This window comes from Trematomus bernacchii, unplaced genomic scaffold, assembly GCF_902827165.1.
Source record: "Trematomus bernacchii unplaced genomic scaffold, fTreBer1.1, whole genome shotgun sequence".
Classification (NCBI taxonomy): domain Eukaryota; kingdom Metazoa; phylum Chordata; class Actinopteri; order Perciformes; family Nototheniidae; genus Trematomus; species Trematomus bernacchii.
In genome coordinates, this window is record NW_022987973.1 from 7589307 (window position 1) to 7617252 (window position 27946).

Below are 27946 nucleotides of genomic sequence, written 5' to 3' on the forward strand. Positions count from 1 at the left end.
TACACATTCTGCGTTGAAAAGTGAAAAGGATTTAGTGGAGCTGTTGCAAAGTGTCGTAAAGTCGCTGACGGCTGGCCGCGATCTGGCGCTCCCTTTCGGCAGAGAGGGGAACAGCTGTGTTGTATGTATCAGGCGAACAGACGACCTGCTGGGTAAACAAGAGTGGATGCATCGAAAGGCAGGAATGGCAACTTCGTCGAGGGCTTATAGTGCGACATTTCTACTCTGTCAAATAGAAACACAATAGACAGGTTGGTCTACCTTTTTGAATTCGATATGATTGTTTTGTGAGGCTAAATGGCTTAGTATGATCGGGTATTTGCTGAGTGAAGTGGAACTAGCCTTTACGTTAGCTTAGCTTGTAGCCATCCAGGGCCCATTGCCTTCGATGTTGCTTCTCGGCTCAGCTCGGGACTGTGTTGTCAGTTTCACAATCCCAGCCACTCTCCTCCTCGGATCGCGATTTCTATGCAGGCCTGTCTAGTTGCATTTAGGGTTAACATTTGGATAAATGCTCGTGTACAACTCTTGTCATTATTCCCCACAGGATATCACCTCTCATGTTACAAAAAGGACGGTGACATATTTTGAGAAAAGGACTTAGACCCAGGTACGTGCTGTCTTTGTTGTCTTCTGTCTGGAGTAACTAATATGTGTCAGGCTAGGTGGCTAGCTATCTTTTTTCATTTCTCTCGAGTCTTTATCTTAATTATCTCAATATAAGTTGATAACTATAGATATGCATCTTTAAATGGTTCTCCATTAACTCGAGTTTATCTGGCCCTAGTGACTTCAGCAGCGTTTGTGGGATACACACAGACAGCAGCCGAGCTTATTGTAATTGTTTAGCGTTGTAGAAACTATGCTTAGCCTCAGTTTCAGGCTGCATACTGTCAAGCTAAATACATCTATGATGCTCTTTTTATTTGTGCTTGCCTAGCCAGAATGGTTGCTAGTCGTTTAGGAGACAGAAAGCACAGAGAGAATTGTTAGCAGCAGCTCAGCAGTCCTGTCTCAGTCGTACATCTTGAATTGGTTTGCTGTTGCCATTTCTGTTACACCATATATTTTATGATAAAAGTAGCTGCGAATGCTATAATTGATAGTATCTGCAGTATCTCTTACTTATAGTTTTGAGTACCATTTATTTTTTACTAAAAATGTGCATTATTCAGCCTTGGTGCATGGGTTTTTTTTCCCTTCAGGGCTGTCCTCTGAGGCCCCTGAATTCATGCATGTCATTGCGCAGCTTCCTCTGTGGCATCTGAAGGACTCTCACTTATTAACTGAGTTGTATATAAAAGCAGAAATCACTGTGGCCTATGTCAGGCATCATAAACCTCACTAGCTATTTTTCACAAAGGTTGCAGCTTCAGGTCAAGTGACAACTAACATGTTACTATGAAATCAGTTGTGAATGATTAATGCAATTACATTACTTAGTATATGTTCAGCCAAATCACATACTAGTTAATGCAGTGCAACCACAGGAATACCAATAACACCTTTACCATCTAATCCAGTCCTATACAAAAACCCTGCAGCAACACAACCAGGAATGTTGTTGTGTTACATATTTACTGTGCCAGAGGGATGGATAGGGAATTGTGAACAACTGCTCCACTATGGAATACAATGACTTAAATGCAGTAGTTGAATGTTTAGGCTATGTTTTACCATGTTTGTCAGGCTTTGTTTATTAGAAGCTTGATTTCAATGAAGGTAACATTAAATAGGAATCTTGATAGATGCAAGACATCCAAACATCTTAATATTGGTAATAGTGTAGTCTCAGGAAACAATGTTGATGGGACTAGCGCAGCATTGGTTTTGCTAGATCAGTTGTTCTTCCAGATAGACACATAGACAGGGTCAGTACAATATGTTCCTAGATACCTTTGTGAAAGTAAAAGTAGCTTCATGAATTTGTTTTCTGATTACATCATATCAAGAAGTGTGGTTGGCTTGTCACTGTGGGTGATATCCCTACATGCGTATAGTGCATATTAATCATGTCATTTTCTTCACACTGTTCTTAAATGATTAAAACGCAGTGTGTTTTTGCTAAAAAATACAAAATTAGGATGTCCAAACTGATTCTTTTGATCTGTAAAAGTAAATAAGCCTCTTCATTTCACTTGATTTAATATACTTGAATTGTTTTTCCAACATGCTGCAATATCACAATATCCTGCTTGTGATCTAACCATTTAGGGGGATATTAGAATACATATCTATGGGCATATCATTAAATTGTATCCATTGCATTCAAATTAGCCTTCAGGTGTATTGACAGCTGAGGGCGTGGGGACTTTTGATCTTGAGTCAATTTGTAAACCTTGTTTCTCAGAATCATGTTCCTTGTCAATGCCAACATCGCCGTTGACTGGCAGAGGGTGTAGTAGGTCATGACATGAGCCATCGGAAAATCGAAGAGTCTTAACAGAGACACGTACGCTTTGTTGTATTTTGAAGAAGCCTACATTTCAGCAATGCTGGAATTTGCCGTTGCTCCGGGAGACCTTACACTGCTGTGAAAATTCTGCCACTGTAACATGCCTCAAGAGTCTCTTTCTTCGGGAGTTACTTTTTAGTGATCAACATTTTTAACGAACTGTCCCAAAGTCAAGACGTAAACATGAGATCAGATTCATGTTGGATATCCCCCCTTGGGATCATATTTGTATTAAGTCTGTTTGAACTGTTCCGTTGAATCAAGAATAAAGCAAACACATCAGTATTGACTCAGCCATTACGTTTGACTCAGCCTGAGGGTATTTATTTTCTATCTTTAATCAGCAACCTTGGGTCCTGCGGTCTTAATTTGTACTAACAAACATAATGACTGTGAGTGAATGAACATGTTTCCTACATGGAACACTGAAGTATTGTAGTAGGCATATTAATGTTTTTTGGACTGTGTGCTGTGGACCGATGAGTAAAATGCCAGAAAATAACCTGGAGTAATATTTAGTTTGAAGATATTCTAATGTGCTTTGATGCAAGTACGTTGTTAATAAAAGACTGATGTTAAACAACTAACCAAGGACAGCATACTGAGAATAACAATTATCATATGATCTGTATTATGAATATATTAAGTGATCTGGACAACAATGTAAATGCGACATTTCTTTTCATCTAATAGTGTTACTGAAATGTGCCTCTCTTTTACTACCTAACTTTTGCTGTTTATTTTGCAACCTTTTAAGATTTCCGTGGTAAACGTAGGTATTATAATTTGTCCAACAAGCTGTGTCGTCAATCCTGCAGAGACTAACGTTGTTACATTTAATAAAGGTTCCATTTTTTTTATAGTGATCTGATGGATGGAATCCATACATTTAACGTGGTCATACATTATACATTTAAGCAGCAACTAGTCGTATCCTCAAATCAAACTAATCAGATTGGATTGACCTATTTCACATATGGAGTCAAAGTTGATCTTGACAAGGCACCATGATTTGTCACTGATATTTGAACAGGCCATTGGTGACTGGCTTACGTATGATTTATACTTAACAGTGTATTTTAGCATTGCATTGGTGGATGAATGAGAATAGTTAATTTCACTGTCAAACTCATAACTAATTGTGATGTTTTGCTTTTAATTCTTGGGAAATTGTTTGTCTCCTTCGGATCATTTGAACGTTTTTAGTCATTGACATAATGTTTTGTCATTCGGCAATCATGCAGCACAACGGATTGTGCACCTGTAACTCTTTTCCCTTCTTTTTTTCCAGGTTTTGTGAGATGCAGCGGATAGGTGCCTAAGAGCTGATGCGAGAGCCCTTTCTGTTTACCCTTTGAGGACGCACCTGCCACCATGAAGAGTGAGGTGCCAACTGAGGCCCCCAGCAGACAGGAGCATCTGAAGGAGCCGCTGGTGAACCCAGAGCCCATGGAGGCAGCCAAGAGCTTCCCTGACAACATGGAGGTGATCGGAAAGGCAGGCAGTGAATTTGAAACCCTGTGTGAGTCCAGGCATCGGCCCCTGAGGGACACAGGCACACACAGAGACTCAGAACGGACCCTACCTGGGCGCAGAAAAAGAAAAGGCCAACAGGCAGGGCCCTCAGACTGCTCGCTGAAGGAGGGCCACATCAGTGAGAGTTCACTGGCCCCGCAGCGTCCCAGGGTAGAACTTTTACAGCACCCCAGTGAGGATGAACATAATCACGATTCCTCCTTTAGTGACTGTGCTTCTTCCCCTTCCTCGAGCCTGCGATTCGGGGACTCGGACACTCTTAGCTCAGAGGAGGAGGGGGGGGAAGCTGGAGCAACAGGGGGCCAACACAAGGCTCCTGCTCTGACGACAGGCGGAGCCGCTGGAGTTGGCCTGCGCCCTGTTCTGGGTCGAACTCGGGGGAATCGCTCTCATAAGTGGGTGCGGTCTGAAGCTGAGCCAGTGCTGCTGAAGCGGCCGTGTCTGAGCAGCCGGCGGCCTCTTCATAGGAAGCGCTTTTTGAAAACACCCCCTGGAGGGGGTCAGCGGACTCAGAAGCAAAAGGAACGACTACTACTGCAGAAAAAGAAACGCGATGTGATTGCACGAAGGAAGTATGCTCTACTCCACAGCACCAGTAGTTCCAGCGAGGAGCTGAGTAGTAACTCTTCCTCTCCCTCGTCTACGGAAGCAGAAGATGAGCTGTATGTAGATGTCAGCAGCACCAGCAGCCAGCCCAACAGTGCTACTGTAGCCACAGGTAATTACAAACCATCACTCTACTACAGTTTTATGAATGTGTTGCATCGCTGTTTAATATTGTTTTACAGCATTTTACAGATTGGTTTCAAGTAGGCTGTATCATATTGTTGAAACCATTGTAAACCAAAGGGAAGGCTCAGGAAGCATAATACTGTTGGATTACAGTGTGATCACCATAGCACCACGGACTACAGAGTGACTATGCATTCAGGGTCAGTCATTACGTGTATTTTTAAGGCTCACTTGGAGAAGGTACATGTATTTTATTGATAAACAATCCATAAAATAAGCTTTAAATGGCTAACACAGTAGGATAGGGCCGTTTGTAACTGATGTTAGATAAGAGGGCTGAAGAGTTATCAATATCATGAAAAGCATGTCTCCTTATGCTCACAGGCACCAGAAACTGTGAAAAAGTGATGCACAATCCAGCATGAATTAACATTTTGAATGCTGTAAATTGATGCAATAGGAATGAATATTATGCACTGAAAAGCAGAACAGAAACACCGAAATGAAGAGGTCAACACATTATACAACTTTCAAAATGAGCTGGCCTCACGAAATAGGTTGTTAGTGTTGTACATTGTTAGTGTTGTTGCTTTCAGAAAGTGTTAAGCTTTTCAACCAAAGATTTCCAGTTCCCTTCACTGTTATTATGTGAGATGAATTGTCTATAGCAGAAGTGTGATAATGGTAAGCGATCTCACTTATTGTCTGTTTACTAAAGCAAGATCAAGAGTCTACAGGTTTTTCATTCTGCACCTGGTGATGTCATCCTACCTCTCAACCAGAGAATAGGAAGTAAACGGAGAACTCACCTCCTATGTGTTCGGCTGTAGTGAAAACATTATCACAAATGGCTCATGCCTTCCACATGGCATCCTATTGCTGCTCGAGTGAGTCCCACATTAAAATACTAGGAGGTAAATGTAAAAAAAAAAAGAGGTATTAAAGCCTTTAAATTCAGTTTTGCATAAACAAGGTAACGTTGCAACATGCATAAGAATATGGTCTGTGTGTCTTGTTATGGTTTGGGCACAGCTGATGTAGGAGTTGCTACTCCCCTCTGCTGTTCATAGTCCCACACCTGGCAGGCTGTAATGGAAACTGCAGCCCTCTGTACCTGTCAGAACAACAGGTTTACACGCCTCCTAAATCTAAACTCTAGCTTTCTGCTCTCGTATATTTTGAAGTAGCCGTTTAGCCTCAGCAATTCTTCTGCTGCTGTGATCCTATGGGAGAATGGAAAGTTAGTTGTTGTGCCTCTATGGGGGGGGGGGGGGGGGGGCTCTGTTTAGTGACAGCCTTTGCATAGATACAGCAGGTCTCGCAGGGAAAACCAGGCATTTGTTTACAGTAGGGGAAAGTGAGGAGGCAAGTGATGAAACCTGCCTTCTGAAGGCTGGAGCAGGTGTGTGATGTAGCCCGGGTTAATTCTACCTCTAACACAAGGACAAGTTATTTAATTATATGAAATGTTGACTTTATATGCCAGTCACACCTGCACTGTTGTTTTAAGATCAAATATAAATCCCATTGTGCATGCTTTTGACATCAATAGCAGTTAAAGGAGTCAGTCCTGTAAATATCAGCAAATGGCTTGTTGGACTACAGAAAGTTGTCCCATGTTTTTGACATTTTTGATCCGGAGTTATGTTATATGGTATTTATTTGACCTAACAAACCCTGCAGACATTACAATTATCTACAAGTTGTAAGAAAAGTAGGATGTTGTTGTTTGTGTAACCATGTGAAGGCTTCACCTCAGTGCCAGGCACCACGTCTTGGAGAGGGTGCTAAGCAGCAGTTCTCAGGGGACATTTGGAATATAAATCACACTAGAGAATTATGGCCAGGCACTAAGTGTTGTGCCCAACAGCACAGTTTTCTTTTTCTGCAGCATAACATCGTTTGACTTTGTTAATCACTAACACAAGTTATGGAGCAATTACATTTAGTGAAAGGCTTCAGTGCAGTCACTGTACTGGTGAGTCTGAACAGAGACAGCTTAATGTTCTGTCTATATTGAATACAAATGTGTATATAAAGATTGGAAACAATAAAGGTGACGTGTATCTGCCAGAAAAAGGTTATTTAGATTTAACTCTTTAGAATTTAGAAGGGGACTTGTAACTTTGTTACGGCATACTTTACGAACAACATTTGTGTAACGATAAAAGTTGTTGTGCTCATTTTATGAAAATTGTAATAATGTTATACTATAATACTCTAATAACTGCCATTTATCAGTCAACTACCCTCATCTGTGTTCGTTTTGATCCCTTTTGCAACCACCTACTCCATGTGAGCTCACCTGAGGGGGCTCACACGGTATTTAGTTCAGGCAGAGATAAAGTGAGATCTAGTGCACAGGCAACCAATCACAGCGCAGATTTAGGAACGTGGAAAGGGAAAAAGCCAATCCCAACGCAAACAAGAGTTGAGCACTGATGACCTACATTTCTCCCGGTAAACTGTTAAGCCCGATGATACTGCTGTTAGCATGATGAAACTGGAGAAATACTATCTGGCTACCTACACAACTTGCTTTTTCAACTGAAGCCATGCAAAAAGACCAGAAAGGCAGAACCAGGCTTACAAAAATAACCCAGTAAAGTGTGAAATATAAATGTAATTCCTTATAAATAAACCCAAGCAGTCAAGCTAGAAGTTATTATTTCAAGTATGTATTTTCTGTCGATTGTATTGTAGTTGTAAGCTTTCTCTGCTTTTGTCAGATTGTTTTGTGTATGTCTAAACTAATTCAACTGGTGTGCAGGTGCCCTGGATGAGGATGTGGTTGTGATCGAGGCAACTCCTGCTCCAACTCCTGCTGTCCCTGCAAGCGAGGAGATCAACGTCACCTCAACAGACAGTGAAGTGGAAATTGTCACAGTCGGAGATGGTTTCAGGTAGGCACTTCAGCTTTTTCAACAAGCATTGAAATAAAATGCTTATGTTCATTTTACATTACAGTAGTTTAAATGCCCCGTACAACAAGGGATATGACATTTATTCATAGTGGTTTGTTTTAGAGATGCACTGTTCATGGCAGTCTTATTCTTCTGATTTAGTTTTCTGTAAACAGCGTGTGGTCCCTCCCTTTGCTTTGTCTAAAGGTGTTAGCAGGCAGGAGGACCACTTTTTAGATGGATAATAAATAGCAAGAATATTTTCTTGTTTGAACAAAAAGTCGAATTTTCCCATCAAAAGAAAGTTACAAAAATGTGTGTGTATGCTGACGGTTATAGTTTGGTTTAGGACCTAATGTTGCACCCTGAGGTACACCACACATATTCTTGCCAAATGAAAGAAATAGTTTCAGAAATGTTATTATTTGTGAGAACATTTCAGAGCATTTGTTATTGTGAGTTATCTGGACTTTTGAAACCTGGAGCTCAGGACAAGCTTCTCAGTTTTATTTGCATGACTGATCATGTGGTGGTGTTCCCCTTTCTTAAAGCGTGAAGAACCCCCTTTCCCTGTGCTGCCAAGCTGTACTGGTTATGCTGTTTATGTGTTGATTACTAGGCTAATCTTTGTTAATAACAATAACATGTTGTGTTTTATTCCTAATGTTTGCCTTTGGCTGGGTTCTTTACTTGAACTTGGATATTAGTCAATAGTATGCCTTGTCTTTTTATTATTACTCATCCTATCATGAAGCACCAGTGTATTGGATTAGGGCGTTCTTGAGCGTGTGTCGCACTTGTGATAGCGCACATGAAGCAACAGACGGGGAACAGTGAATGAAGCAATATTCTGGTTGTTTGGAAAAAAAACATGTAGGCAGTGGAGAAACAACTGGACGATAAGCTTGGATGGACATTTTATTTATGGTTTCACTATGAAACCTCTCTTAATTGTAATAAATTGTATTTATTATTTATTCAAGATGACTATAGAAAACAACCATTTGGGTTTTGTCACTACAAACATTCTTGTTTATTAATAGCCATACATGTATGGACACTCAATTGCTCGCAGAAATGCCTTTTCACTTGATTAGGACTGTAACCACAGTATCTGTTAGTGTTTGCATGTATAATAGAAGTAAAAAGGGAGTAAATGCAGTTTGCTGATTGTTAACGTTTGAAATCTGTATGGTTTTGTTATGATTAAACAGCAGAGGGTGGGTGGGTTGCAATGTACTCCTGTGTTTTTCTCATTCCATAGCTTGCATTGCCCAGATAGAATAGGCTGCATGCCTCGTTGTTTATAGAAACAAAACCACATCAGGCTGAAGGGACCTGCTCTTTGCCCATGTTGTTTGATTCTAGAAATGCCATACATAAAGCTGACTGCTTTTGAGAACAAAGGTTCATAATAAGTCTGTGGCATGAGTGGGCAGCTTGAGTGGTAAGGGAATAGTTTTCAGTTTGAGCACGCTGAAGGGTCATTTGCAACCAAACCTTTTGCCCTTCATATTATATTACTTGTTATTAACACTGACTGTGTTGTTAAGAGCAAGTGACATAGTGAAACACTAAATGTTATATTTTTATTTTGAGATAGAATACTAAAATGTTTTCGATCGCTCTAACCCATTTACTAGAAAATGTTACCTGGTTTCAATTCATTTCTATAACACAGTTTGTAAAGGTCAGAAAGTAGAATGAGGCAGGTAATCATTTTCAGTCAACAAATCTCAACAATGATTGTAGACGCACACAGTGATATTTAACTGGTAATGGCAGCGATGTATGCACAGATACATGTTGTATATTGAGCTGTTTAAGAGGAAAATGTCTGACAAGCTCTTGCCCACTGTGATATCTCTGACCAAAAGCTACATTTTGAGTCCATCAATCAGTTCCTGTAAGTAAACCTAAAACACATTATATACCAGAACAAACTGTAAACCCAATTCATCTGTATCATGTCCACTATATCATCTTATAGAACACCAAACTAGTCTGATCCTTTTGAAAGGACATGTCTAAATAGGGTAGTTGATTATGCTTTAAGAAATATGTTAAGTATTAATAGGTGTAATTGGAATATGGCTGTGTTTTTTTTAGATCTGCTAAATATCTACAGTGCGAGAGCAATACTTTAGATAGATAGCTCCCACTGTGATTCCCGGCAGCCCAAGACATTTTCCTCACCACATTAAAAAATCGTATTTCTCAATTTTCATAATATGCCTTCCTGTCTCAATTCTCCCTAATAATACTCCTCTAATTCCTCATGTAGGCGATTAAGCAGCTCAATTCGCAAACCTCTGCCCCTGTGCTACCCTCTATCTATATCCCTTTGTAATCTTTTTCCAACACAGTATCTATCCTTCTTCCATACTTTCCGTCAATGCATCAGTAATATCTGAAAATAGTTCCCAGGAGTGATTTCACCAAGCTGGGAATGCTATGGCTTGTCTAATCTTCCTGTTTTCCTGACTGTCAAAGATGTCCTGGCTCGCTAGAGAATGCAGCGATGAGCTTCTCTGAAGGGGGGGATGGGCGGCAGGGGAGCAGGAGGGCGGGGAACCAAAGGCCAACAGAATGAGCAATGAAAGCTTTGTTGACACCGCCAGTGGTCCGATTTGTGAATGTGTGTTTGTGTGCAGTTTTGTTCAGTATGGACGCAGGACACACATACACAAAAAGCACATAGTGTAGTTGGGCCCTGGCTTTATTTGGTAGTGTAATAATGTGTGTTCTATGTGGAAATACCAAGTCTACCAAGATATTCTATTTGTATCAACCTTCATGGGGTTGATAATGTTTGACTTCTGTTAAAACATTTAAGAGAGATACAACTTAATGGTCGTACGACTCAGTTCAACTACATCCTCCAAAATTATCATAAAGTTGAATCTTTAGTATTTTGTTTAAAATCTGGCCATATTTTCTTTTTGTCCGTGTCTAACATGATAAAGACAGGGTTAGGACAGTATTCTCTCTTCTGCTTGTACACAATGTGGAAGTTCAAATACAGTTTTTCAACCAACAGTTAGGTATTTTGTGCAAAATGTCACTAGAATTGGGGCAAAGCTACATTTTTTTAACCCAAACCTGCTCTTTCACATTGCTCAGTGACATGCTGTCAGTATTGACATGTTTAATTTGAACTGTTTATTTGTTGGTGTCGCTCCACAGTTCGCTCACAGTGCTTTAAGAGAACATTCCAGTGTTTTAACAGTGCATTGTTGGGCGTGTTTGGCAGCAGTTTTACCCAGACAGCAGTATGTTACAATAAACAAGGATTATGTAGAGGATATGGATAGAAAAAATAAAATGCCTCGATCAGATGCTGCCCTGATTCTGTATATCAGATCAGGACATGCGTAGCAATCCCCAAACTTTTTGAATGTGCAAATCCTATTCATGTTTGAAAAAGTAAAGTTGTGCCTGCATTTGAGATGGCTCCAAACAAACGGATTTGAAAGTCCCCTGCATTTATTGACTGAGCCACAAACATATCCTATAAACCTAAAATAATAACCTCTTCCACTAACATTTGGAGCTTTACTAGACATTCATCTTGCAGATTAAAGTCCACTTGCCCAAATGTTACTTAAAACGTATGCCAGCAATCAAAGCCGTAAACACAACTTTGTACTAGTTTGGTCAGATTTTCTTTGGATCTTTTACAACCGATGCCTTTATTTAGACTTTATATATCTTGCTTATATTCTCTAGTCTAAAAGGTTATCTTACATTATAAAGTATAGACATGTAAGGGCTATTTTTACATGTAGCCAACTAAAAGTGTACTTTGTAAGATCTCGTGTTGCTAATTGATAAGTATGTGGTAAAGCAACATCTAAAGGCTTTGCCATGCAGTCTGTAATTAAATAATACATTTTCCTTATTTTAGATAAAGGGACAAGCATCAGTTGGTTCTCATTGTATCGGCCGGTTCTCTCCTCAGTGCCGAGTTAAAAAGTGATGTCATTATATCCCTAATTGTGAAGACAAACGTGATTTGTTTAAACATTGCAAAGTGTGTTTCATCAACAAATTGTTTACCCCTCTCACAGTGTTGAATCATGCCTTGAATGACCTCATTCCTTTTAAATGTTAACCCAGTAGTTTACTGTATATTACTGCAGATCTCAGCCCCCCCCCCCCCTCTTCCCTGGGGCTCGTGCTCACATCACCTTGGCACAACCTCAGCCCCCCATTCCCATAGTGTTCATGTTTACAATGTACTGTTTTCATCTTGCCTCCTCCCCCCTCCCCATCTTACCCCCAGGAGGTCATAGTGGTAAACAGATATTTACAAAATAATCCCAGGTCTACTTAATTAGGCTCCCCTCCCTGATGGCCAGTGTGGCTCCCTGGGATCAACCCAGAGCGGAGGAGCCTGGCCAATTATACACCAACACACCCACCATGTGCCCCTCTCTGCACACCGCCCTCATTACTGTGTGTTTGGTTGGTAGTCACAGACACACTGTGTGTATGTATGCACAAGTTTGCTTTAGCGATGCCGATTTGTGAGATATGAAAGTTAATAAGCTTTCCCGTCTATTCCACTTGCGTTGTGCAACATGTCTCACAGGAAATTGAATTGGAAGCAGACAGTGTGAGCTGATGGGAATCCCCCTTATCACCAACAGCAGGGAGAAAGGCATTTCCTGCATTAACACACATCTGAGGAATGTGATCAAAGCCAAACTAATTCAGCATAAAGAGGAATAGATCAATAATTTAACCAGTCAATAACCTTGCATACTATTATTTATGCATTAACAATTTGTTTATACAATCTTTGAACTCATGTGCTTACATTTGATTATACACAATCAAGACATGTATGTTCCAGTATTCCATTTAATGAAATGCATTTAAAATATGAAATCATAAAAACACAAATGTTAGTTAGTCGCTTCGCTTGATAGATGCCTGACAGAAATAATGAAGTATTGCTAGGGTTTTCATTTTTCAAGGCAACACAAGTTTATTTATATAGCACCTTTCAACACAAGGCAATTCAAAGTGCTTTACAAAAATGAAATACATAACTTTTATATACATACATACAGGGTTAACATTTTTCCAATTGTTTCTTTAATCGCAAATAGTCCCCCACTCTCTGCTGGTTAAAAACTGTCTCTTTGTGTCAATGGAAACGTTTTCCAGTTCACCTGACTTGTCTGATTTGTTTCTGCAGGAATCTTGCAACCACAGGCAATTAACGATATGTTGAATCCTTTTATAATGTTTTATGTGTCTATGATTTAATCAATAAGAGTCACCAAGCTAGTTAATGGTTTAATTTGACACACCAATAGCTCCGTAGCTATGATACATTTGTGGTTAACAAGGCAATGTTTTTGGCACTCATCGTACAGCCTTTTCCCTCAGCTCCTGTGCAGTTTTTTTAAACACTCTCAGGGAACAGCAGCTCAATCCCCTAGCCACAAAGCTCCATGGTATCCGGCTTTACGGCACTCCCATATAGCCTCTAGTCTGTTGTCCCCCGGGCTCACCCCTCCTCCCTCTGATCCCAGCGCTTTACGGCACTGTGGGGGGAAATGCAGCTATTCCCTGGCCTTTTCCTACAGTCTCTGAGAGCAAAGGGTAGAGCGACAGAGCCTTTGAGAGAGAACATTAAAAGGAAGAAAAGAGGAAGGGCCGAAGGCAGGGCAGGAGAGGTACAGAGCATTCAAGCGAGATATAGGAAAAAGGAAGGTGGGTGGAAAAAATTGCGAGATTTAGATGGAAGGGGAAGGGGGGGCTGGTTGTAGCTGTCCAGCTCCATGATGGCAGTACAGAGGAAACAGCTAGCTGTTGTTTCTAAAAAAAGTGTGTGTTTGCTTGTGCTCTGATGTTTTTGAGTCAACTTGTGTGCTACAAAGTGTGTACTGGGTCTACAAAGTCCTACCATTCTTATACTTTCATACATAACAGAACAAATCTGTGGGACACATAGACCACAAACACTGTTTTGTTTACATGATCAATGATGATACATTAATTACTCTCATAGAGATGCAAAAACATTATTAAATGTAAGCTAATCTAATTTAAAAAAAGGCTGTCTTATAATGGACTCCTTGGTTTGTGACTGTTATCTTTCTACAAATAGAATCCTATGCACTAAACAAGTGCTCTAAAAATAATCCTATGAGGAAATATCTCTGTTTGCTCCCAAAATTAAATAACCTGCAACAGAACAACACTCTCATCAGAAGACAAGCACTCTCCGCAAGTGTGCTGGAAATATTCTGACATACTCAAATAGATTGAAGACAGTGGCTTTGTAACATGAACAAAATATTCCCAGTTTTGCCCTTATTCTGGAAAAGACAACATTCATACTAAGCTGTTTACATGGCCAGTTACATTTAATATTCAGGTTTAAACACACCTGTCAATATAGATTTGTTTCAAATTTTCTAGCGGTGGTGGACCCCCTTTTTACTTTGTACATCCGCATTTATAAAAATGTCCACAATGCAAAAATGTACGCATTTCCAAAAATCGAATCTATAAAATCTATTCTGAATGAGCTGTATACATGTTAAAATAATGCTCATTAAGGCCGAGTAATATGGGCATAACATACATATATGAATTGGAAGACCCCATTCAATATGCTGTATACATAACACAGTCATTGTAAATGTTAGTATTTGCTCCATATAAGGACGTTTGACCTGAGAAAAACGTCAATCCTCAATTTGCCAAGACAGTGCGACTATTTTATTTCCTTCGCAAAAGGTAAATGTCACAGATGACCAAAGTCTGGCTGCGACTGTGAGACTGCTTTCTATTCAAGTTGGATGTAATAGTTTTTTTTGTCTGTGTGTCTACAGGTCTCGCTCAGTGGGGGGTCTTAGCAGGATTTGGTCTAGCAGTTGCTCCCAGAATCGTCTCCAGGAGCCACGCGGACGTCACCGACTCTCCACTGTCATCCAACCATTGCGTCAGAATGCTGGGGAGGTGGTGGACCTCACTGTGGATGAAGATGGTAAGAAAAAACTCAGGGAACATCTTCTTTGACTTTTTCTGATCAAACCACCTGCCAGCAGTGACACCATGATATGTTGCTATGTGAAGGTCTTAGACATTCCTCTTTTGTACATTTTAATGGATGCTTAAATTGCTAAACACAGATGTGCATATATTATCCACTTAGTCATAAGAATAAAGAGTTTGTTGTTCTTCAATATTAACCATTACTGTTAACACATTTAACTTTTTGTAAAAGGGAGCTGCTTCAGAACTATAGGTGTTTGTGTGACTCTCTTTATCAGCCCACGCCCATGACGGAGAGTGAAATGATGGAGCGCTGGGTATTGGAGCATTTGCATTTTCAATGAGTTAGAGAGGGAAATTAATTTGTGAATATGAAAAGCAGATGTAGTGCACACACTGGAATACTAATAGGCTCTTCTGTTGTCTTCCACTGATAAACCGAACCAGCCTGTGTGAACCAAACAAGTTCACACAGGCTACAGGCCATAAGAGCATCACTTTATTAGATCAAGTGTCAAATTTGAAGTTATCACATGAATTGTGAAAACTGTGTCTTTTAATTAGGGATGCTCCGATCGATCGGTCACCGATCGAGATCTGCCGATACTCACTCTCTACCGATCGATCGGTGCTCTCTAAACATGCCGATCGCGAGGGCCGATCGCATGACGTAAAATACATGACACTTTTCTCTGTACGCGGCAAAACAAGCTCGCCAAAATGGCTTCACCGGTCTGGCAGTATTTTAAGGTGTCCGAAAAAGACAGTAAAATAGCGGTATGCAACGTGTGTGTGAAGCAGAAATCCTGCAGCTCCACCCGCTGTGATGGGCGGTGTGAGCGGAGCGAAACACACAAGAGTTAGACCTAACACACTTGGCTATTTTATCTACCTCTGGAACAAGCTAAACTAGTTATAAATATGTTTATTCTTCACTGTCGGCCTCACACATTACTGGATCAGCGAGCTGCATGAGACGATACTGACGGGCTGTCAGGAGGGGGAGAGAGAGAGGGAGAGAGAGGGGGAGAGAGAGAGGGAGAGAGAGAGGGAGAGAGAGGAAAAGAGAGCGCTTGCTAATTTCTCCCGTGGTATTATCCAAAGTGAATGTAAACTTGAATAATATACATAATTTGAATGTAATAATTAAGTTGATTGTTGTTTGTGGAAGCTCCAGTGAATGAGCCCCATTAACTGAGTTTTAAACATCACTTTAAATGGAAGATTTAAAGTGATGTTTAAATCTTCCATTTAGGCCCCGCCCACTCGATCGGATCGGCGATCGGTATCGGCAGATACTGATTCCGGCGATCGGCGATCGGCGATCGGCCCCAAAATTGGCGATCGGAGCATCCCTACTTTTAATCTACTAAAAACAAATGGTTCATCTACATGTTTTTGTGTATGAGTTTTGTGTAAATGTTCTCAAATGAATGGAGCACAAAATACATTTGACCCATTTTAAAAACGTACATAGTCAGATACAGACCCCTCCTCTTTTAGTGAGTTCAGACTTTATTATTAAATATTTACAGTCACTTTTTTTGGTTTAGTAACTCAAGAAATGTAACCTTCTAACGTTTTGTCCAAGAGCTGCATTCTCTTTTTCTGTCCTTTTTTAAATGCAGATTCAAACCTGTAGGTGTCCCTCTGAGAAGAACATTTTTCTGAATCAGCACCTGACTTTTTCTCCCCACAGATCTCACAGTTGTGCCAACAACCTCTGGCAGCATTCACCCTCAAACCGTCAGGTCGTCCTCTTCATCATCTTCTCATCATGCCTCTACCTCAGAGCTCAATGATGCACCAGGCCCTTCCACTAGCTGCTCGGGCTCAATACCTGAAAGTATGCACACCCAGAGGCTGAGTGGCTCCAGCCGCACAGCCACAGAGGGTAAGACAGGACCAGAAGCTTTAAACTACTTCATTTCAAATCTTATGCTCTGAGACAGCTTGGGTACATATTTCCTTTAAGCTGCTGATATAACTGAAAAACTACTAATCATCTTACCTGTAGTATTGGAGCTATTTATCCATCTAGATTTTGGTGTGAGTTGCCGAGTGTTAGAGATATGTCAGAGATGCACGCGTATTGGCAGGTGTAGTTTGGTAGGTGGAAAACTGTTCAGAATGAATCTGCCCACGGCATTCTGCTGCATGTCGTCCCCTCTCTCCCCTGCCTTTTCTGTTCCAAATGTTCACTACCAAATAAAATGATGGGAAAATAATTAAAAGAAATTAGAGTAACCATATATTTTCAGAACACAAGCAGACAAGAAGGTAGACTTCTCTAAGGCTGATATTTACAACCCTCTGCAACTCACACTAAACAATCTAGATTGATAAATAGCACTACAGGTAAGAGGAATAATATAATCTTCTTTGATTTTGTGGGCAACTGTCCTTCTAAAATCTTAAAACATTAATGTAGCCAAGTTAAACTGCTTTCATATTCAAAACAAAAATCATTTTCCATCCATGTTTACTTTCTGTTATATGCCTTTTATATACACTACGGCCAGAAATAAACTGGGACACATAATGTTCAAAAGTATTTTTTTCTTTGTGGCACGTTTGAAGGTACTAGATTTTCAAAAACCGATGTGTATATTTCTCCATGGATTAAGCTTTCCATACTAACATAATATTAATATTTGCAATATTGTACCCTTTCAAAAAAATGTAAAATATTCCATATTGTGTAGTCACATGTTGCCATGTTGTTTTTCTTCTTTTTTGCCCTTTAAAATGCTCTCCTGCTGTTCCATCCTATATTTTCCCTACTCATACTGTATGTCTTCCTCACTTCAGATGACAGCAGAGCAGGTTTGTCCGGCACAGCAGGAGAGAACGCCGGCGCAGCCATGCCTCGGCTCCCGTCCTGCTGTCAGCAGCACTCCCCGTGTGGAGGCCCCTCCCCCGGTCACCTGTCCCTGAGCCACTCCCACTCAAGCTGCCTGCAGGCGTCGTCCTCTCAGCAGACTGGGGGCCACGTTCACAACCACAGCAACGCTCACCACTTCATCCACCATGTCCACCACCCCGCTCCACAGCCCCCCGGGACCCTGCCCTTTCAGGAGCCCAGCTGCCCCGTGGAGCGGCCCAGTGCTCTGCCCGCGTCCTGCGCTGGAGTCGGCAGCGGCGGCACCGGGGGCAGCGGCAACCCGGCCCACTACCACGACCAGGTATGCCCACACTGCTATTAGTAACACAATGGTACAATTGTTTTTTGATTTGTTGCTGTGCTGTTTGCTGTTCTTGAATTGGGTTTTCTTCGCCACGTTATTTATTTATTGATAACAAAAAAGACACTATTAGCAGCTCCTAAACAGCTGCAATTGTTTTTAAGACACTCAACAATTCAGTCAAGTTAGCCTTATATTGTTCTTTAACATAACTTCAGACTACTCCAAATCTGCTTTCATGAAAAAAAGTTCTGTCCTAAGGCCTTTATTATTTGTTGCAGAGAAAGTGGGAGAAATGGTTAAGTTCTCTTAAAGGTGGGGTAGGTAAGTTTGAGAAACCAGCTCGAGTGCGCTAGAATTTGAAAATACACAACCGGAGAAAATCTGCCACTTCCTTACAGAGCCCCTCCTCCAACACACACGAACGCGCACATGACCAATGAGGGCACGAGATAAGTTTGTGCACAGATGGAAGGCTGACAGGCAGGTAGGCCATCCAGTTATTTTAGCCGGGCCGGCTAAAATGATTGGTCGTGCTTTTTACAGTACTACAGCTTCCACAGATGACATTTTGTTTATGGATTTTTTGCCAAAGCACTTAAGATATTCATTGCTATCGGGATGTTAAGAGCATTCCATGGAATATAACAAAAAGTGTATCTCGAGCCGGTTTCTCAAACTTACCTACCCTACCTTTAAGCTAGTGTTTCTCTGATCTGTCTCTTTACTATATGATATGAACACGCTTGGGTTTTTTTATTTTATGATTCCCATGTGAAACTGGCCACTGCAGCACAAAAGCAAAGGCTTAAAACCGGTTACATTTTTGAGAAACACAACCCAATGTCCCGCTGTGGTGACCATGTCAGTTGTGACTTGACTTGAATTGTGTATGAATCATTTAGCATAACTCAGGTGAAGCATGCCCCTCGTCTTAATATAAAATCTCTCCTTTGCCTCCACAGCAAAATCTGCCGGTGGACCTGAGCAACAGCAGTGTTCGGACCGGTGGGAACAACGGGGCTAGTTTCCATGGCAGCACCTCGGCCTTTGACCCTTGCTGCCCGGGCTCCACCTCACGGCCTCCTGCTTTCGTTTCCCAGGCTGCACCTGGGTCCAGCCAGCCCGCTGCGGTGGACTCATTCGGCCCCCCCCATGGTGGCGCAGCCCCAGCCTCAGACACAGCCCCAGCCCTGCAGACATTACATGCACCCCTGTGAGTGAAGCACCCTCATGCAGTTCAGGAAACCACACATTCACCATCAGTTTGTGTCTTTTATAATCACTGAAATCACATTTAGTCTGCTCTTTTTGTGATAAAACATGCTGTCAACAATCAACAAAAAGTGTTGATAAGTGGCGTCTGGCTCAGTGTAACCATCTGCTCTGCCTTTGAGAGAATGCTGCCATACTCATCTATGAAACATCTGGTTGGCTAAATTGAAATAGGGCACCAGACGTGTAGTTCAAATTACAATCAATATATTTTACTGAACATGCTTTTCCTTGATGTTGAAAGAAAACGTCATGAGGTCAAAGAAAGATTTTGAGGGACATTTCTTAGGGACTTAAGAAATAACAGCTAATTAGCTAATGCTAATACATCCCGACTGCAGTGCATGATTGCGCTACGACAGATGTTTAAACACAGTGTCAAACACAATGCTAGACATTAAAGGAAGGGTTCTTGTACATATTAAAATCACACCTCCTGAGAAGGATGTTAGATTATCCAAATTGTGCAATTAACCAAAGCGGGCAGTTGTTAAAGGCTGAATTGTACCTCAATGTAACTATTGCTGCAGCAAGAAATCTTGAGATGGAATTTCCTCATTTCCTTGGTAAAGAATATAAGAAAGGAAGCATTAAAGCACCTCTCCTTAGCATACACGAAATGTAACTGACTCTCCAATAAGTCTGTACGACCGCATCCAAGGTCTCCAATTAATTCTGACCTAGGAAGCGCCACCATTTAATAAAAATATATCTGATTAATTACTCAAAGGAGAGTACAGGAACGTGGATTCACAGAGCATGTGATGTAGCAGGCAAATTAAATGCAACTTGATTTCTGTTGGACTTTCACGGTTTAAGCTATTGCATCTGTAAACTGAGCTCTTCTGTGGTGCCATAGCATTTGTGAAAATTGGCAGACAGTTTCCCTTCTAAAACCTAATTCTAATAGTAATTAACAGAGCCTGGTGGTTAATGTGCCAAGTGCTGTGGGAACTGTACCAGGCAGAAGTAGTTAATTGCTCGTTCTACTCAGAATAGCTCAATATGGAAAGTGAAGCGGTGTGAAAAGGCTCTCTGGTGGGGATGTAGTAAAGAGTTAGTCTCTGCTGCTGGTGCCCACGCTCACCTCTCTCAGGCCTTCCCTTTCTCCTCATTGAACCTCTGCCTGGACAAGCAGTAAAGGAAGTCTGCACCAAGGAGATCTAAAACAAAAGAATATATGAATATTTATTTATTGGAATACTCAGTGGGGAACGTTTAGTGTGTCCAGAGAACAGAGATAGTCTTCATCAACAGAAACAATATAAAATGCTACAGAATAATCACCTTCGACACGATGAGCTGGGATGCTTGTCTGCTGGTGCAAATTACAGATGGAGAACCGTTTCCCCCACATTTTACTGATGACGTTTTTGTAATTGTTATAAAGGATAACTTTGGTTACATTCTACATTTTATTATGACTGATCCCTCAAAATAACCAACACCAAAAGCAAATTGATTCCATAAGCCTTGTGTATTTCCTGTATAGCAAAACCCTGACCCTCCCATCAATGAACCTTTTTGTCTGCACACGCTACCTGGTCAATTGATGTTGGTGGTTATGGTGGTTAAACTGGTTAATGGAACTTGGCAACCGTAGTTTACCAAAGTCAATGCCGTATGCACCTAGTTTATATCCTGTGACTAGTTTTGAAAATATGTAGGCTTCAGTAAGAACAAATGGACGTGGGGCTAACAACAGAAACAATATGTCACACAAGGTTTTATACTTTACTGAGGTGAAAAAGTTGCTTTACCTATAAGAGTAAGATGCCTTCTCTTCTGCCAATTTTCACCAAATAAGGTTTAAAGTTGCGTTGCATTTGGATAAAAGCGTTGCTCAAGACTCGCGCGTTGTTAGATTTGATGTTTCCATGGCATTTGCTACAATATCAAAAAACAGGATATCTGATGTGTTGTTCTAAAAGTGTTTTACTTAATGTTTTCCCTCTCTCTTTCCTCACACCCAGATGGCTCTCTAGCACGCTCGCTGCATCATCAGCCCCCCTCCGCCTGCCCTCATTCCCATGGGAACCCCCAACTCACGCCGCAGGCCCCTACACAAGGGGATTATGTCATTCCCCACACTGTCACCTTTCATCCGCCACTGCCATCCCACCCTTCAGGCCACGCCGTGCCCCCTGCCCCTCCCCCTCCTCTGTCCACCCACCACCTCTCTAGTTCCAGTGCCCCCCTGGCCCAGCACCTGCCTGCGGACCACCAGGCCCTGCCGCACCACATGCCTGCGCTGGGGGCCTCGGTGCAGCGGCTCCATCAGCACGAGATGCTGCAGAGGATGGAGGTCCAGAGGCGCAGGATGATGCAGCACCCTACGTGAGTACAGCTAGTACCTCCCACCCCCAGGATTGACTCTTCCTGGTCATATATATTAAACCCTGTATCTTCCTTGCCCCGCAGACGAGCACACGAGCGTCCGCCCCCCCACCCTCACAGGATGCACCCCAACTACGGCCATGGACACCACATCCATGTTCCTCAAACTATGTCTTCCCACCCCCGCCAGCCGGAGCAGAGAACAGCATGGTCAGTGTCCGAGGCCGGGAGGGTTAGCAGATGGTTTTAGTTGAATGTTTATCAGCTATTCCACATTTTGAATACCGACTCCAGATAAACTTACATTTTTTGTTTTTTTAATAACATTGGGTTTTTTTAATTTTTGAGAGCATAGCTGTAATCAGAACAAACTAAGTATGAAACCATAAATGTACAACGCATATCCTGGATAATAAAAATAACCACAATGTTTATTAAATTCAAACATTTCTTTAAAAAAAAGGTGTACATGCATATTATAAAATAATTTTGAGGAAATATACATAGCAAAGTGTTTACACTCAACACCACATATTAGTCAGTACTCTGAGAGCCTTTTGAGATCCCAAATCTTATCAGACACACCTCTTCTGTCTTCATTATGAAAAGAAAGTCCCTCCAGATGTAAAATGTCTCGACCACAAACCATAGCTGGATACTGAGTCGTTCTGTATACAAATGATGAATCTTTTCAGATGTGCTATTTGATGTAATGTTGACTGATCGCTTATCATGTGTTTATCCACAGGGAGCTTGGCATCGAGGCTGGAGTGACTGTGGCCCCCTACCCTTCAGGGCACCTGCACTCCCACCTGCCCCACTACCACCCTCCCCCCAGACTGCACCATTTCCCCATCCCCTTCATGGTGAGGGAGACACCCTCAGCACACATGCATACATTAGCATACATAAGAAAGAATCACTTTTAAATGAAGTCTGGCTTGGATTAATAGTGTTGGCCCCTTATTTATAACATCAGTTATTTCAAGGATGGTTTGGTGAACCACATGAATAATGCATTAGCAATTAATAGCAGCTCATCAGGCATTTCAAGTGCACACTCAACAAATCCACAGGCCTTGAGACAGATCCTGTGCAGATGACAGTTTCCTGATTTTCTTTCTTTTCACTTGGTCACCGTCAAACATCTGAACATTAGTTGTCTTTCAGCACAGTTCTCGTCTGCAGCATCAATGAAAGAGCAGATACATTTAGGTTTTCTAAATGATTTGAGTCTATTCAAACTTAATCACAGCCGGAATGCTCAGAATTAGTGGCTATACAAGTAGAACCAAAAGATATGCAAGTGAATGTTGATGAACGGTCGGGCCAGAGTTCATTAGTTTTGAATTGCTATACATCTTCGACCTTCATGATTACAGATGTGCCATGTGATAGAAGGCCTCTTTATTTTTGCTTCCAAATAAACAATCTTGATAAACCTCAACTTCATTTTTAGAAATGTTTTTAGGCCAACAAGGGCTGTCGTGCACTCTTAGAGCTGGACACCAAACTGCAGAGAGACAGTTAGCGACAAGCTGTAGTATAAAGGAATAAATGCTAATGTTGCACTTTATCTGCTTGGAAACACTAATGCCTTACAAACTTAAAGTATATACTATATCAAGGTTGTGGGCACAAGTGGTTCCATAATAAAAAAAATTGTAGGTTTGATTGTATTCTGTGAGAAGATGCCAGTTAAAACATGCACATGCACATACATACAGCATAGCTCAAAGTCACATGCCACTAAGAGCATGCATTATCATGAACACACAGCAGGATATGAAATAATAATAAGTTCTACAAAATATCGAATGGAAAAAATCTATAGAAGCCTTCTGATTCAGAAAGACTTAGAGCCTTAATTTATGAGAGAAACATGCTGAGATTATTCTTTGTCATCTTGAACAAAACAAAGTGAAACATCAAATGGTTTTCTTTTCGTCCCTCGCAGCACACTGGCATATCTGAAGTGACCTACCCGCACATTCGGTACATCTCATCTAGAATGACTGGCTTTGGAAGAACCTATGAGGTGAGGACTGTTTATTTCACAGTGGCTTATTTTGTTTTTCTCAGTCCCCGACACAACTCGGACAATAAAGAGTACATTTGTTATTGTTCAATTAATCACTGCCATCAGTGATTAATGCAATTATATTAACTTAAAAATAATTGCAAGACTGATCAGAATAATGTTTAAATGAGGACACATCATAAGAGTATACACTTAATTCAGTTTTTATTCAAAATAAACAGACATAGCTGGAAAAGTGGGATAAAATACCATAGCTTGAGTACATTCTGAGAAAAGGTTTAATATCGTAACTCTAGGTCCACTAAGCTGTTCTTCATCAATTGCTAAAGTTTTAATGTCGTTTAACTCGATTCGAGTCAGCTGTAACTCAGGCACAGCAGATCGATGTTTGATCATCTAGTCAGTGATATGATGTTTCCCTCAGACTGAACCCCAGACAAATCTAACTCAGAGTCACAGGGTTCAACCGCTAAATCTGAACGGATTATTCAGGTTTTCTGCTCTTTTGTGCACAGTAAGAGCAATTGTATCCGTTACAGAGCCAAGAAACCTTTCTTCATCATTCTAAAAACATTGTGTTTATGCTGCCTCCTTCAGGACCTGCTGCATTTAGAGGAGAGATTGGGGACTGTGAACCGAGGAGCCTCTCAGGGAACCATAGAGAGGTGCACTTACCCACACAAGTACAAAAAGGTGAGCGCTGATCAGAGTGTGTGTGTGTAGCATTGTGAGTGTTGTTTATTGGATTCTGTAGATACTGTAAATAGTTGTGCATGTCTGTTACAGTTTATTCTGGGACAGAGTGCGCGGTGGTCTGTGTTTCTAGATTGCAGCTGTGAAGACATTGTTGAGGAAAAGTTTTCCTTCGAGATTTCCAAATGTATCTGAACAATCAATCTAACACCCCTGCCACCCAATACAGAAGGTGTTGGAGAGAGACATTGACCCAGAGTTAACCCCTGAAGCCTGGGCATCTATTGGGAAAAATATGCTCGCAACCCCAGAATCGGTGAGAAAAAATAAACAATTTGGAAACATGTCTCTGCTCACATGTGCTGTAGATGTTAGCTTGAGTCTTGGGAGGGCCAGGGAATTCGGCTCTAGATTAACTTTGATTAGGGTATTGTTTAATTTGTTTAGCATAGATAGATATTTCTGTTTTCAGGACAAAATGACCATGACTCTCTGTCCCCAAAGGCAATGGTTTGTTTGACATTTTTGTTCTAAACAGTTACCCATAATAGACAATAGTTTATTTATATACAAACTTAAAATGTACTTGTAATTTTACACAGTGTTTAAATTGAGCCGTTTTATATGTGAAAAAGAGACTGGAATGATAGGATTATTAATGATATGTGATGATTCTGCTGAGACAGCTTTCCTTATCGATGCTGAACATCAAAAGTCAACTTTCCAAATGTCTCCCCCAAACAGAGAAAGCTGCTTATTAAGCAAGACGAAGAAGAAGGGGCAGATGAAGAAGACACAGAAGAAAAATGCACCATCTGTTTGTCAATACTGGAGGAGGGGGAGGACGTCAGGTAAACAGCTCCCTCCTGGGTGTTTGTGCCATTTTTTTTCCCATGGTTTTGAGTGTTTAATTACGCTTTTAGAGGTGTGACATGTGGGATGGCAGGTGTAGTTGTTCCATTCAGCCACAATCTCTCGAGAAATGGTTTTTTTTAGACCCAAAGGTATAGTAATAAACAGAAAACCCCAGAGTGCCCTAAAATTACCGGCCTCATGGAGCTGATTTTTGGCACTCGCTCAGGTTTTTTTCTCTCAAGGATTTTCTGCCCTCTGTTGGTTTTAGAGGAAGGGATGGTCTTCACATTTTGCATCTTAAAAAACAACAACTGTTCTACTAAATTGACGACAGTCATCAAAAATAGCATTTGAAGGATTTTAGGTACACATTTCCAAACCTACAGTTTTCTTAAGTTGTTATTTTTTAGGTAAAACATTATTTTGGATTTAAAATTCCTTTAAATTAAATCATTAATCAACTTTCAGCAAAAAATGATATTAGGTTCACACATTTCTGATATAGTTCATCCTTTGTTTGAATTATAAATGGTATCATAATTGCTCAACTTCTCTATCTAGTAAAGTTTGCGTTTACTTTTGTTTATAATTTCTTCTTACTAAAAGTGCAAAGACAGAATAAAGAGCAGAGGGCAGCAGTATGTGAAGAATAAAGAATATTCCAGGTTTATGTGTACATTTGAAAGGTTTTCAAAGAACATTTTTTTTAAGGATAATGTTTGCGATTTTACAAAAAGTCAGTTTATTTCGATAAACAGTCCTTGATACATTCAGCACATGTTTCAACCCAAGCGGAGCGATGCTATTCCTGCATTTCTGCAAACGTTTCTGGACACACAGGAATAAGCTAAGGCTACACAGACTGTATTTGTTAGTTGGATTTTAATGTTTGCCTCTGTGTCCCCCCCCCCCCCCAGACGCCTACCATGTATGCACCTCTTCCACCAGCTGTGTGTGGATCAGTGGCTCCTCACCAATAAGAAGTGCCCCATCTGCAGAGTGGACATTGAGGCGCAGCTGTCTGCTGAGAGTTGATGCTGTTTTTCTAACAAACCCTTTTGTTGAAAATTTATTTTGAGATCATATTAATTTTTCTCTTCAGTACTGCAGTCAACCAAAGATGGCATGAATTACCTGCGCAGCTCTTCTACGAGAAAATAAAAAAACACCTGACGAAAAAGCATTGAGCCTAGAGTGCCAGCTACCACATATTACTACAACAGCTAGACTTCTCCATTAAGGGTTTAAGATTTTATTGTATTTATAAAGCTTTTATGTAGCTTTTGATTGTTTCCTCAAGTGTCATTCTTTGTTTTGTTTCTCTGCATGTTTCCTTGCAATGCATTTCTTTGCACATATAACGTGGGCTTAACACGGCCTAACAACTCGCAGGTGAGGATAGCTGCTCTAGTAAAGATGCATTTCTGTAAACCTAATGCCTTGCTTTACTAGAATACAATGTCACCATCCAGTTTAAAAAAAACAAACATTGCAGGATTCATTTTACCAATCATTGTATTGATTAGTTTATGTTTAGAAGATGTGGATTGTTAGTGAAAGATGTTTTTTAAGTAAATCAAGACATTCCTAACTAGGGAAATATGTTAACAGATCAGCTGCTGTATTAGTGCACACCCAGTATTTCTAGAGTGGAAATAAACTCCAATGTTCACCTCACCTCCCAGAATATGCACATGCTTTGCTACGATCACACCTCCCTCCAGCACTTCATTTGACTAAAGACACCGTTATCACCGCCTGACGTATTTTAGAGAAAAAGGAAAATGTCACCTGCCTCTCTCGACTGTTCTTCATAAACTGAGCGAGTGTTGGGTCCTGCTCTGAGTTTTTTTCTTCATATTTCGGGGGTTGCGCCCCGCAGACAGGCCTGTGATGGTTAGTAAGGTTTCTGTAAGATGATCTCAGGTCTAAATGTGTGCAAGACATTTCACATGAGCCTGCAACCTGGGATCATTTTGTCAATTTCATACTGGCAGTGGCATTGAGTTCCTGTGTGTGTGCGTGTGTGTGTGTGTGTGTGCGTGCGTGTGTGTGTGTGTGTGTGAAATACACAGCTCAATTCGGGATAAATATTTACTGTTTGTTCTCACACTTCAAAACCGTTTTATCCACCCTCCCTTTTGTCTCTCTGTAGTTGAGCAGCGGCGCCCATTTTGGCTGCTGCTGAAAGAAAAACACACTAATACTGTTGACTAACTCACTCGCATAGACTTGCACAAGAGAGAAAAAGGTAGGAGAGTAGTTGTGAATATGACGTGCACTGAGGCCATGTATTTCCACTCTGATGAATATTAAAAAAGGTAAAAAACGATATTTTGAATGGAGTGTTGAAATGCAGTAAAGCAGGTATCCATGCATTCGTTGACTTAAAGGCACCAGGATCATATTCTGTGGGATTTATATTAGTTTTAAAAGATAATATTAATAAACTTGGATAACTCTTAATTTGGTCTTTTTCTTTATGTCCTCTTTGAAAATCAGATGTTTGAGTGATTGTTGGGTCTTTCATGAAAGGATAACACTGTTCAAATTTAATATTGAGTTTAAAAGAGTCACATCTTTTACACATCTTCTCAAGAACGTACTGTAAATGCTCAGATTCTGTCCCTTTCAAACACATTCACAGTCTGGGTAGACAACATCTTGTTGACATAGAAAACTATTTTATATCCTATATTCTCTTTTTGTATTATTTGTAGATTACACGATGTCATTACTTGTATATATTTTGCTTCAGTTTGAAATGATTATTGATATGTAATATGTAAATGCACAAAAACAGACATAAAAAGTTGGTAAATTGCTCTTTTGGTCAACGTTTTCATCACTAAGGTCAATCCTTACATGTTAATTGACTTATTCTAAACAATTCAATGAAGTCTCAGGTCTAAATGTA

At 40.7% G+C, this 27946-nt stretch overlaps 1 protein-coding gene across 1 annotated transcript; it reads left to right on the top strand.

Annotated features, from left to right (window-relative positions):
- The first annotated feature begins 139 nt into the window (after positions 1-139).
- rnf111 (ring finger protein 111) lies at positions 140-27854 on the top strand. The gene is given in 17 exon segments (XM_034116256.1): positions 140-251; positions 548-610; positions 3747-4709; positions 7494-7626; positions 14481-14635; positions 16343-16537; positions 17455-17828; positions 18794-18973; positions 18975-19044; positions 21077-21440; positions 21525-21650; positions 22189-22306; positions 23398-23478; positions 24079-24174; positions 24404-24490; positions 24919-25025; positions 25947-27854. Coding segments are annotated over 15 exon segments (3084 nt in total). The 5' UTR covers positions 140-251; positions 548-610; positions 3747-3829; the 3' UTR covers positions 26065-27854.
- The last annotated feature ends 92 nt before the right edge of the window (positions 27855-27946 follow it).